General features: G+C 40.0%; 1 protein-coding gene across 2 annotated transcripts in view; it reads left to right on the plus strand.

Moving 5' to 3' along the window:
- VPS35L (VPS35 endosomal protein sorting factor like) overlaps positions 1–13,604 on the plus strand; it is a 150,629-nt gene that overhangs the window by 22,529 nt on the left and 114,496 nt on the right. For both annotated transcript variants that reach the window (XM_054575477.1, XM_054575478.1), the window contains exons 3-6: positions 2,361–2,528; positions 5,691–5,813; positions 6,924–6,948; positions 9,371–9,447. In XM_054575477.1, coding sequence (XP_054431452.1) covers positions 2,361–2,528; positions 5,691–5,813; positions 6,924–6,948; positions 9,371–9,447 — 393 coding nt within the window. The remainder of the gene's footprint in view (positions 1–2,360; positions 2,529–5,690; positions 5,814–6,923; positions 6,949–9,370; positions 9,448–13,604) is intronic.

Here is a 13,604-nt window from a genome sequence, read left to right on the forward strand (position 1 = left end):
CCTGATTTGGAGGTATAAACAGAATATATCTTTCTTTTTAATTCACCCATTTGAAATATTAAAAATCACTCTTAATTCCCAGCTTAAGGTTCTATCCTGAGTAGCATCATAGTCTATATGTGAATTTATTTAAAAGACAACAAAACAAAACAGAGAAGCAAGAGACATAAATGGCCCCACGCTTATGGGTTAGCACTCTTACATTGGCAAGTGATCGAAGCTATGTGGTTGTCATGGTGAGTGGAGATGAGGTTGATAGAAAGATGCCAATGGACACAAAGGACATAAGGTTTCTTATAGTGGAGGACCTGAGAACACACAGACATGATTACATTAATCAGGAAGTTACAAGACTGACCTTTGGCTTCCCAGGGTCCCACGTATCCCGATGGACTCAAGTGGCTGACCCACCAGTGAGTTGGTTCCATTCTCAGGAACTCTTCCTACAAGCAGAGTAGCTGTATAAGCTCCTCGCACATCCAACTGCAGGGCAACCTCTTCTTCAGCAGTTCTTGTTTACGTAGTTGGGTTACCTGTCCTTTCCTGAACCAGCCCTGATGACCAGGGTACGGAAAATGCTTATCAATTGGATTGGGGCCAGTACATACACTGGGAACTGGAAGCAGAGTCTACCTCACTATGCCTATAGGAGGTGACAGTCAGGGGAAAGAGAGGGCTGCTTTCCCAAAGAAAATTTGGTCTTTTGAGCCTGGGAGATGGAGGGCTAGATATCAGGCAGACAAAGTGACAAATGTGCAGCAGTGACAAGCACTTGGCCCAATCACCCAGTTTAGTGTCAGACCCCACAGCTTAATGGGAAGGTCTTTAATAAGACTGCTCTTGTTTCAGACACTGGCTACAAACTTGGGGACCCCCAGATCACCTGAACTTATGTCTAACTGGGTACAAACCCAAGGGTTTCCTGAGACCACCCTTCAGGTCTGATAATTTGTTAAAATAACTCACAGAACTCAGAAAAGCACTACACCTACACTTACAGTTTTATTATAAAGATACAAATAAGGACCAGTCAAATTAAGAGACATACAGGGTGAGGTTGGGGAGTGGTTTCTAAACACAGAGCTGCTGTGCCAACTGCCTGTGGAATTGGCCCATCATCTCTCAGCCCATCATGTGCTCCCCAGCTAGGAAGCTCCACTGAGTTTTGGTGTCCAAACTTTTTATTGGCATTTCACTGCGTAGGCATGATTAATTGATTACTTGGCCATGTGATTGAACTTGATTTCCACCTCCTTCCTTCCACCTTGAGGTCCGGCTGATGTCACCTGGCTCAAGGTCACACCCTCTAATTACAGTGGTTGGCTTTTTTCATGACAAACCCCCCTGCTGTATCATCTCATTAACATAAACTCAGCTGTTTTCAGGGGTAGGGCTCTTGAATGACAGACCCTCTAAGGACTTAAGAGTCTCCTTTCCAGGCACTGAAGATGAGGCCAGTCAAATTCTCTTTTATCCAACACTTTTACCTTTATTCTGTTATCTACCCTCCTTCTTGCTCTCTTGAACATTGGTTACCTCTGCTTCCCTGTGAATACATGTCCAGTGTGCTCATCACTGTTCCTCAGTCCCTGTCCCTTGGATTTTCATAGCTTCCTCATTAAAAAAGAGTACAGCCTAACTAGCTCTTCTGGATGTTGCCCCTATTTTCAGCAGAAACTGTGGTTGGATCCTCTTGGCTCAGAGTTTTACTCCTGGTCTAGTTACCTGAGGCTGGGAAGGGGTGGGGGTCAGTAGAACAAAAACATGACTTCATACCCCAACACCTTCATCTGCCCTCAATAGTTAAACTAGGCCATGGCATTGGGAGTTCTCCAAAAAGTAAGGAGTTGGCCTTCACTGCTATGCAGTGATGAGATGACTGTGCTGAGCCATTGACACTTTTTTCGCAGTATGATGACCCTGGAAGCTTACTTGTCCTGGTTCATTACCCGACCTAGGTCATTGTTGTAAGATGCAAATTCTCATGCAGTAGGTCTGGTAGGGCTTGAGAGTCTGCATCTTTTGTAAGCTTTCAGGTGATGTGGCTGCTGCTTATCCAAAGATGACAGTTCTGTAAGAAGTGTCAAGACTTCTCATAGGGACTTGCAAGAAGTCCCTACAAGAATGTGTTGCATTACTACCTTCTAACCGTAGTGTCCCTGTCTCTTCCTTCCTGACCCTAACTTCCCCCTTTTCTTCCTTGACCACTGGGATTCTGAGTCATGTCTATTTGTCACAAAGTAAGATCCCCTCTCCCAAAAGAATAGTCAACTTATGAAATGGGGGAAAACCCCTTCAGGTGTTTCACTGCGAAGAGTTAGAGGAGACTTCCATTTGACCTCTGTGAATGTTACCCACAGGTCACGGAGTCAAAGATGAAGAAAGTGAGCCGGAAAGGAAGCACTTCTTCCACATCCTCCTCGTCCTCCAGCTCTGTGGTGGACCCACTGAGCAGTGTACTGGATGGGACTGATCCCCTCTCTATGTTCGCAGCCACTGCTGACCCCGCAGCCATGGCAGCTGTCACGGTAACACATCCTACTGGCAGTTGTGCATCCGGTGGTTGGTCCTGTGGGTGCAGGGATGGGAGTTTTCATCTTTTTGTTTTTAAATAGCACAGGTGCCTTCTAGTTGTAACAATTCACATAATTCAGACATCTGTAAGGTGACACTGCCAGTGAGAGGCTGGTACAGATCCTGGAAGATCTTTCCTTCCTTTTTTATAACATTTAAAAATGTATCCTTTATTTTCATTTTACTCTTTTAATAATTCATTTTAGATTTAATTTTATAGGCAATTTAATTAATTTTTCATAAAAAAAGTCAAACATGACAGATGAAGTCCTGTTGACCAATTCCCTTCATTCTGTTCACCTCCCTGGAGGTCATCAATGTTAATCTGCATAGTATGTATTCTTCTAAAACTTTTCTTTGTACTTTCATAGATATTTATGATAGTAATTTCTGAACATTTACATACATCGTACTCCTATATAAATAAACAATAATTGTATCATCTTACTGTATAACAGGTCTTTTCTAAGTGTATTCTTAAGTTTAGTTCTCATACCACCTTGTGAGAGGGGTATTGTAATCCTTATTTAAAGAGACCCACGTAGAGGAATAGAGATGTTAAGTCACATCTCAACTATAATTCCAATCCAGCCAGTTTGACTTCAGAATCCACAGTCTCAACTATCATTCAGTGGTGGCATTGCATATATTTATTTCTTTTTTTTTAAACATAATTTGAACTATATTTATATTTTGTTTTTAACATGACGCTATGTCTTGGAGAACCTTTTTAACATAATAGTGTGTCTTGGAGAATTTTTCGTGTACTTCTAAAACAAACTTCTTATATTGAATGACTGTTGTATTATAAAGATGGGCATTCCAGTTTAATTCCTCATTCCTCTTTGATATACACAGACTGTTTGTGTTATTTGCTAGTATAGGTAGTAGTGCCTGGGTCCTTTAACATAGAGACATACATGTTAGTGCATACATGCAAGGGTTTCTGCAGGATAGCTTCTTAGAAGTTGATTACTACCCTGGCTGGTGAGGCTCAGTGGACTGAGTGCCAGCTTGTGAACCAAAGGGGGTTGCCTGTTAGATTCCCAGTCAGGGCTTATGCCTGGGTTGTGGGCAAAGTCCCCAGTGGTGGGCGTGTGAGAAGCAACTACACATTGATCTTTCCCTCCCTTCCCTTCTGTCTAAAAATAAATAAATAAAATCTTTAAAAAAAAATGCTCCAGAAAGACTTTATTAAAAAAAAAAGTTCATTAGTGAGTTAAGACAATGTGTAGTGGAGATTTGATGGCAATTGCCAAATTGTTCCTCAAAAAGGCTTCACCAGTTTGTACTCCCACCAGCAGTATTTGAGTGTCTCTCTCTTTGCACTCTTGCCAGCATGGATATTTTTAGTCATAATTACTCTTTGCCATTCTGATTGTTAAAAATCAATCTTGTCTAGTTTGCCTTTCCTGGATTCCTAATGAGTTCTAATGTGCTTTGATATGTTTATAGGCCATTTGTGGTAAATTAGCCTAAAGTTTTTTTTTTCATAGCAAATCTTTAGATAGAGCTATTTTATTCCACAGTGAGGTACTAGCTGCCTCCTGCTTATAAACTGACAAATAAAATTATAAGTTACTCAAAGTATACAAAGTAATGATTTGATGTACATATACACTGTGACAGGGTTTCCCCCCATCAGGCTATTTAACATATCCATCACATCATATATTTACCTTTTTTTGTAAGAATATTTAGGTTCTACTCTCAGCAAATTTCAATAATACAATAACATGTTATTGACTATAGTTACTGTGTTTGTTTATACCTTTTTGTTTGTTTTTATTGTATGTTTTTTCCATTACCACTTATCCCCCCATACCCTCTTCCACCTCCAACCATGCCACTTCCCCCCATAATCACCTCACTGTTGAGTACTTTTTCTTTTCTCTTCTGTCCCTCCACCCCTTCCACCAGAGCTGTCAGCCTGCTCTCTATCTGTGAGTCTGTCTCTGTTTTGCTTGTTGGTTTAGTTTGTTTATTAGATTCCACATATGAGTGAAAGCATGTAGTACTTATCATTCTCTGACTGGCTTATTTCACTTAACATAATGTTGTCCAGGTTACTAACATTCTGTTGCAAAGGGTAAAATTTTCTTTTTTATGGATGAGTAGTGTTCCATTGTGTAAATGTCCCATAGTTGTTTTTTTAATCCATTCATCTACTGATGGACACTTAAGCTGCTCCCAAATCTGGCTATTGTAAATAATGCTGCAATAACCATAGAGGTGCATATATTCTTTTGTATTAGTAATTTTTTTTTTTTGGATAAATTCCCAGAAGTGGCCGTTGTTTGGTCATAAGGCAGTTTAATTTTTAATTTTTTGAGGTAACTCCATATTGCTTTCCACAGTAGATGCACAAATCTGCATTCCCACCAAGAGTGTGAAAGGGTTGCCCTTTCTCCACATCCTGGCCAGCACTTGTTGTTTGTTGATTTATTGATGATAGTCATTCTTACAGGTGTGAGGTGGTGTCTCATTGTGGTTTGAATTTGTATTTTTTTGATGATTAGTGACAGTGAGCATTTTTTCGTATTTCTATTGGCTGTCTCTATGTCCTCTTTAGAGAAGTGTCTATTCAGGTCCTTTGCCTGTTTTTTAACTGGATCATTTGCTTGTTTTTGGTATTGAGTTTTGTAAGTTCCTTATAAATTTTGGATATTAATCTCTTATCAGTAAATATGTTCTCCCATTCAGTAGGTTGTTTTTTCATTTTGTTGATGGCTTCCTTTGCTCTGCAAAAACTTTTTAGTCTGATGTAGTCCAGTTTGTTTATTTTTTCTTTTGTTTCTTTTGCCTGAGGAGATATAGCAGAGAAAATACTGCTATAAGAAATGTCCATGATTTTACTGCATATGTTTTCTTCTAGGATTTTTATGGTTTTGAGTCTTAACATTTAAGTTTTTAATCCATTTTGAGTTTATTCTTATGTGTGACATAAGAAGATGGTCTAGTTTCATTTTCCTGAATGTATCTGTCCAATTTTCCCAAAACCATTTATTGAATAAATTATCTTTAGCCCACTGTTTTTGCCTCCTCTGTCAATGCTTTTATTTTTTTTAAAGATAAAATGATATTGCTGCTGAAGGGATTGTCTTGCTTCTCCTTAGGACAGTTCCAGAAGGAAACGTGACGGAGATGATAACTCCATTGTACGATCAGATTTTGAGTCCTGGGCCAGCAAACGAGGAGAAATCCTTGCCCGGTATACTACCACAGAAAAGCTCTCCATCGTGAGTGCCAGTCGACTTTTTTTTCCCCAGAGTCTACCTCAGATTACATAGTAATTTCTTTTTGTTGTTATGATTCTGCAACTAATATTAACATATGAGTTTTTCCCCCCACACCAAGCAATTCTCTGACACCAGCCGGGGTTCTTCCAATTCAGTTCAGTTTGGACACTGTCTTCCCAGAGATAGTATCAGATCCCACAGGTTAAGGGCTCGGTGTCACCTCATGTCCAAGTTGTTAAAAGGAGGAAAGGGGAAAGTAGGATACACCCTCTCTCATTTAGAGACTTCCTGGAGTCCTCCTCAACACATCCAGTTACATTTTTCTGGAAGGTAGCCACAGGTTGTATGCAGATACAAGGAAAGCTGGGAAATGTGGCAGCATGTCCATCAAAATTCTGGCTCTGAATAGGGAGGAAAGAGAGAAGTCAGTAGGCAACTCGGAATGTTCTCCCACATCTCTTCTCTTCTCTTCTCTTCTCTCTCTCTCAGGGTGTATTTTTATTGAGCAGAGTGGCAGATAGAATTGTTGGACTATTAAATTATTTTTCTTATTTTCTGACTGCATTAATTTAATTTAGAACATTGATTAACAACTGGGAGTAATTTTACCTCCTAGGGGATATGCTGCAATGTCTGGAGACATTTTTGGTTGTCACAACCATGAGGATGCTACTGGCATCTAGTAGGTGAAGACCACAGATGTGCTAAACATTCTGCAGTGCACAGGACAATCATTACAACAGATTTTTCCAGCCTATAATGTCAGTAGTGCCGAGGTTGTGAAATCCTGATTTAGAGTAAGCTAAATGCATTCATGTGAATCCATTACCCTCAAAATTTTGTTATTTGTTGGCTCACTTCAGGAGTCCTGAATTGAGTAGAAATTTGAATCTTTAGTATTAATAGTATCTACTTAGCTATATTTTCATCCTTTGAATAAATATTTCTATTTTTCATTTGGAAAAGTAAGTGGCTTTGTTGGAAAATTATGGGTCATACTGTCTTAGTGCTACTTGAATACTAATTTAAGTATCTTACAAGTTTTCTTTTTTGTCACAGAATCCAGTAAGTTTTAAAAACTATTAACAAATTATTTTTTGCCCTCTGCAGAATCTGTTTTTGGGATCTGAAAAAGGTGAGTTTTTGGTTGCTACTGTTTTGATGGGGAATTTTCTCAATACCTTTAATATAATTTCACAAAGGAAAAAAAAAGTTTTGGGTATCCAATTCTGATGATTAATTCAATAAAAGCTATTATCTCCTAGATTATATATAGATTTAATAGAATTAAAATACATATTTAAATCATAAATGGAAAAAAAACCCCAAAGAGTACATGGAGTAAAACATAAGCTCACTGCTTCATATTCAGGATTACAGAGCAGTAGTCTCTCTCTTATAAAAATACAGATATGCTGGTGAGGGCAGTCCCACACTAACACTTACTGGCCACTGGTCCCTGAACGCAGCACTTCTCAGTTTCCTCTGCTGAGATATACAGTTAGAAGCTCTGTACCAGGGGTTTTCAAACTGACTGTGCAGCAGGGTCATCTGAGGACCTTCTATACAAGTACAGACCACTGGTCCCACTGTACTTGTTAAATTAATCCTGAGGAATGAGCCCAGGAATTTTCTTTTATAAGTTCCCAGGTGATCAAGAAACAACTGACAGATCATGTACCACTAGGGTGTAGATGAACTTGGTCTTCGTTTCTGTGTAAATTGCTGCTGTGGCAACTACAGCTCTCCCCCATTCTCTGCAGGTTGAGTGATCAAGAACATTGAGTGACAAGAGAGTAAGAGCACCTTTGTTATGGGCATAACTTTGACCTTAAACCATAAAGAAGTAAATCAGCATTGCATATCTACCAGTTTAGAAAAGTAAAAAAAAGATTGACGATATCTCTTGTAAGAGTGTAGAGCAACAGGGGCTCTCATGCACTGTCTTTGGGAGTGTAAAATGATACCCACTGTAAAGTACTTTTTAAGTTTTGCATTATCTTTTAAAATTGAAATTGGGTCAACCCCTTGACCCAGAAACTCTGTTACTAGTATATACCCTACATCAGAAATCAGACTGTATTCTGCAGGCCAAGTCTGGTGCACTCTTTGGTTTTGTAAATAAAGTTTTATGGCAACACAAACTATGCCAGTTTGTTTACACGTTGTCTGTGGACGCTTTTGTGCTGTAATAGCAGAGTCCAGTAGTCGTAACAAAGACAGTTTCACTCACAAAACCTAAAATTTTATATCTGGCTCCTTATGGAAAGTGTTTTTCTAACTCTGCCCACATCTGTGTTTCTTAAAGTGTGGTCCAGGGAGGAGCAGGTAGGGAGCTCATTAGAAATGCAGAGTCTCAGGCCCTTCCAGACCTACTGAAAATTAGAATCTGCATGTTAACACATCCTGCAGTGATTTTGTAAAAATTTGAGAGGCACTGCTCTGAAGAAGTGCATGCATGTATGAACCAGGAGACGTGCACAGAAGTGATCATATTGGCATTATTCAGAGTGGCTCCATATAAGAAACAAACATCCATTGACAGTAGAGTTAGAAAAAATTGTGTTGTACTCACACAATGGACTAAACAGCAGTGAATAAAAGTGAACTTGGTGGTCACAAAGGTTTAGTAATGTCTGTTAAAATGTATTTTTATGCACATTCTATATATATTTCAGAATGAAGGACAAGTAGAAGCAAGTTAAAATAAGCAAGTTATTTGGAAACTTCTTAACTTGAATAGTTGTTAGTAATTAATTAATTGTAACTATGCTCTCAGCTGATCCCAGACAAATCTGAGCTAACACCAGAGCTCAGAAACTGGTGCCTTAAAAAAATAAACTTTAGTTCCTGAAGTGAGTTTGGTAAGCAGAAGCAAGGGGACCGCATATCTAGCACAGATACCCCTTAAAGAATGGGAAAAAGTTCTGAAACAGGAGATACTAGAGAGCAGCAGCCAGCTAGCTGGACAGGTAGCTTTGCCTGGTGGCTGTCTCATGGCCTGGAGTTCTTTCCTTAATATCTGTCCATCTGTCCCTGCTGATGGAAAGAACTATGTTGACAGATGATGGGTGGAGGCACCGCTAGTCAGTCCTGTTTGCTCCAAGAGAGGGCATTGAAGCCCTGGTGTTTCCACCTGTGGGCAGACAATGAGATTGCTGTTTTGTTAGTGTGTGGATACTACAAGCCTACATTTAGTACAAGCCTGAGAGGGCCTCTTGTTCATGAAAAACAATTAAATGACAGATTTTTGGCATCCTTATCTGGGCTGCCTCTCTGTAGGAATAAATTAATGATGCAGTGAAAGTTTGTAAATATCAAATGAGTATAGTAGAACCTTTTTGAGGCTGGCCCTCTCAACTCCCAGGGGCAGCTTCTAAGCAGAAATGTTTCTGATGGAACTGTGGCTATGGAAGGGTATTACTTTCCAAATCTCAGATTGAAGTTATTCCCTGGCCTTTTTATTCATGATAAACTATAAAGTAAAGATGCCTTCCTCTAGAGGTATTGGTGACAGAGGAGAGCCACTCATGTAACATGAATCCATTTTTGTTTAGGTAAAGCTGGACCTGCCACATCCACAATGTCAGAGAAGGTTCGGACCAGGCTGGAGGAGCTGGATGACTTTGAGGAGGTGAGAAGGTCATTGGCTGAGCACAGAGCCCAGTGAGGTCCATCTCAGGCTACTCTTTGATTAAATTTTGAGCTTCGTATTGTGTCCAGTTCTCCTGAATCACTAACTGATATGGGAAAGGTGCCAGCAGTACGTTGGTTGAGCTTGCAGGAGCCTGTCTCAGGATCAGGCTGATTTCCTGAAGGGGCCTTTTCTTATTGTGATGCCTGAGCAAACCCAGGTCATATGGAGACAGGGTTTCACTGTACATGCCAACTATAGCCATCTCCCTGGGAAACATAGGATAAAGGCCCTACTTTGCTGTAGAGGCTGCACACAGCCACTCTGCTGGTTGACTGTGGCCCACAAGACTCTCAAGTGGCACGCATGTGCTTTCAAAAAGCATGACTCGTTTGCCAACTCGGACTTGGTAACTTACTTGGTTAGAGTGTTGTCCCAATAAACCAAGGTTGCAGGTTCGGTCCCCAGTCAGGATACATACAAGAATCAACCAATGAATGCATTAACAAATGGAACAACAGGTCTCTTCTCTCTTTCTTTCTGTCTCTGTCTTCTCTCTCTCTCTCTCTCTCAAATCAATAAAAGGAAAAAAAATTTAAATTGGTAAATATAACATAAATCCAGATTTCTGCTTCTCTTGAGTTCTACCTGATTATTGTAGGCCCACATTCTTGAATTTAACCAGAGCATGCACTGTCCAGGTTGCACAGTCCTTTCTGTCTTGATTCACTTATGAGCATTGCTAGCTTGGCCCCTAGAAACAGGTAAGTTGTGAGTTTGTATACTCTGCAATATCATTTAGGGAGGCAACATAGTATGGTGGGTAATAGGACAAAATCTGGAACCAGACTGCCTGGGTTTGAATCCTTGCTCTACTGGTTGGTAATTCTGCGATTTTGGGGAAGGGATTTAACACTAAACTGTGCCCCAGTTTAGTTACCTGTAAAATGGGTATGCTGCATAGTACCTGCTTCTTAGGTCTGCCACAGGGACTAAATGAATCAATGTGTAAGAAGTGCTTAGACCACCACATGTTAGCTACTGTTACCATCATTATTCTGAGTCTAGATGCCTTAGCTCGACTACTACTAACAGGGTGCCCTTGGTCATTCACCTTTTCTCTACCCGTTTTCTCATTTATAAAATGTGAGTAAAGAATTTAGTTATGGCAGCCTGGACCACACTTGGGCCTTAGAGAGGATGTGAATAAAAGCCAAGGAAGGAGGTGGTGGCTTCTCAGCTCCTGAGCAGCTTTAGCACTTCAGTTCCCAAAGCTCTGAGTATTCCGACCCTCAGGGCAGGAAGTGAGGTGGCCAACTTACTACCCCGTGGAGCTGACCATGTCCTGAGGTACTGCTCCTGAAAGCACTCTCCAGTAAACCACTTTTCAAGTGGCTACCCTGGTGCTGGAGCTCAGAAGGAGTGAGTCTGAGTAGATGAGATCTTAATGGCTTTCCTACTGTGACCCCAGCCCTGTCTATCTTATTTCATGGAATACACCAAACCTGTGAAGATAATAACAAAGATGACAAAACTGAGGCACACAAAAGTTAAGTGACTAGCAGAAGGTCACGCAGCCAGGAAAGGACTGGATTAACAATTGAAGGAGAGAGCCATAGACAGTGGATTGTTGGTAGTCTCAAATAGCCTGCCTAAGGCTAGACTGGGACACCATCTGACATCACCAGAAGTGGATAAGAAAGAAAAAACAGTGTACCTGTACAATAACGTACAAGACGTGGTGGGCAGAGTGACTGTCAGCCAGCCCGCCAGAGGGAAGGACCTGCCAAAGAATGACCCAGCAACAACAATCAAAACCAAGTTAAAACCAGAGAGCCAACATAAATGGCATAACGGGCATCCCAAGAGCATCAGGTTCAGGAGATCAATGAGACTGCACCACTGAATCCCACATGTCTCGTACTAAGGAAGTTCTAACCATGAAGACAGGGATTCATATCAAATCAGTGCAAGAGCAGAAACAAACAAGAACAATACCCAAAATGGGGAGACAAAGAAGCAACCCCACAATCAAAAGGAGAGGAGGACTCCCCAGAGAGAGTGCTATATGAAATAGAAGCAAGTAAACTATCAGGCATTGAGTTAAAAATAATGTTTGTAAGGAAGCTCAAGCTCAGTTAGAACTACAGGGAATCTACAAGGAAATTACTGTGAACTACATCAGCACGAAAAAGGACATAGGAGCTATCAATAATAGCCATGAGTAAATGTAGAATAAACTTTTTGAATTGAACACAGTGGAAGGAATTAAAAGCAGGTGAGATGAAGCAGAGGATCAAATCAGCAGGCTGGAGGACAAGGTAGAAAAAAAACTCACAGATAGAGCAACAAAATGAAAAAAGACTCAAAAAGAACAAAGAGGGGATAAAGGAGCAGCAGGACAAACTGAAACATAGTAATATCTGTATAACAGGGATACCAGGAGAAGGAGGGCAAAACATAGGAAACCTGTATGAAAAAGCAATGACAGAAAACTTCCCCAACTTGACAGAAGCAAAAGTCAGGCAAGTCCAGGAAACACAGAGGGTCCCGATCAAGAAGAATCTAAAGAGGCTGACTCGAAGACACACCTTAATAAAAATGGCAAAACTTAAAGACAAAGGGAGAATCTTAAAGGTAGCAAGGGAGAAACAGCTAGTAACATACAAGGGAGCCCCAGTAAGGCTATCAGCTGATCACTAAACAGAAACATTACAAGGCAAGAATGGGAAGAAATATTCCAAGTAAGGAAAAGCAAAATCCTGCAACGAAGACTACTCTACCCAGCAAGGCTCTCATTTAAAAAAGAAGACAAAATAAGTAGCTTCCCAGGCTCCCCCCGCCCCCGCCAAAAACAAAGGCTAAAATAGCACATCTCTAGCAAACCAGCATTGCAAGAGATGCTAAAGAAACATTTAAGAAGATGAAGAAAAATAGAAAGAGGGGAACACAGGTACAAAAGGGGAAAATGGCAATGAATATGTACCTATCAGTAATAACCTTGAATGTAAATGGCTTAAATGCTTCAATCAAAAGACATAGGGTAGCTGAATGGATAAGAACACATGACCCACATATATGCTTTCTACAAGAGATTCAACTCAGAACAAAAGATCTGCACAGACTGAAAATAAGGGGAGGGAAACAATTATTCCTAGCAAATGGTCATGGAAATAAAAAGCTGAGGTAACAATATGTGTATCAGACAAAGTAGATTTCAAAACAAAGGTCATAAAAAGAGACAACAGAGGACACTACATAATACTTAAGGGAACAATCCATCGAGAAGATACAACCCTTATAAAAATATATACACCCAATATAGGAGCACCAAAATATATAAGGAAGATCTTGGAGGTCCTCAAGAAAGATACTGACAGGAACACACTGAGAGTAGGGGATTTAAACACCCCACCGTCAACAATGGACATCTTCCAAACAGAATCAACAAGAACATTTTGGCACTGAACAACATGCAAGATCAAATGGACTTAACTGATAATATACAGAATCTTTAAGCCCAAATAAACAAAATATACATTGTTTTCAAATGCACATGGAACATTTTCAAAGGAAGACCACATGACAGGACACAAAACAAACCTCAACAAATTCAAGAAAATTGAAATCATATCAAGCATTTTCTTGGACGACAAGGACTTGAAACTAGAAACCAAGCAAGTAAAAAACTAAAAAAAACAATCAAATCCATGGTGACTGAATAACATGGTTTTAAACAATGATGCATTGAAGAGGGATCAATGATGCATTGATCAATGAGATCAAAGAAGAAATCAAAAAGTTTCTGGAAACAAATGAGATGAACCCCCAACAAACCAAAACGTATGGGACACGGCAAAGGCAGTCCTGACAGGGAAATTCATAGCAATATAGCCCTACCTAAAAAAGACACAAACATTTCAAGTAAACGACCTAACCCAACATATACAAAAACTGGAGGAAAAATAACAAACAAAGCCCAGAGTGAGAAGGAGGAAGGAAATAATCAAGATCAGAACAGAATTTAAAGACACAGAGACTAAAAGAACAGTGGAAAGGACCAATAAATCCAGGAGCTCATTCTTTGAAAAGGTAAAATCGACAAGCCTTTAAGCAGACTCATCAAGAAAATGAGAGAAAGGATACAATCAGAAATA

This window comes from Pteronotus mesoamericanus, unplaced genomic scaffold (genome assembly GCF_021234165.1).
Source record: "Pteronotus mesoamericanus isolate MK-2021 breed Mesoamerican mustached bat unplaced genomic scaffold, CSHL_Meso_final contig_301, whole genome shotgun sequence".
In the NCBI taxonomy this organism is placed as follows: Eukaryota; Metazoa; Chordata; class Mammalia; order Chiroptera; family Mormoopidae; genus Pteronotus; species Pteronotus mesoamericanus.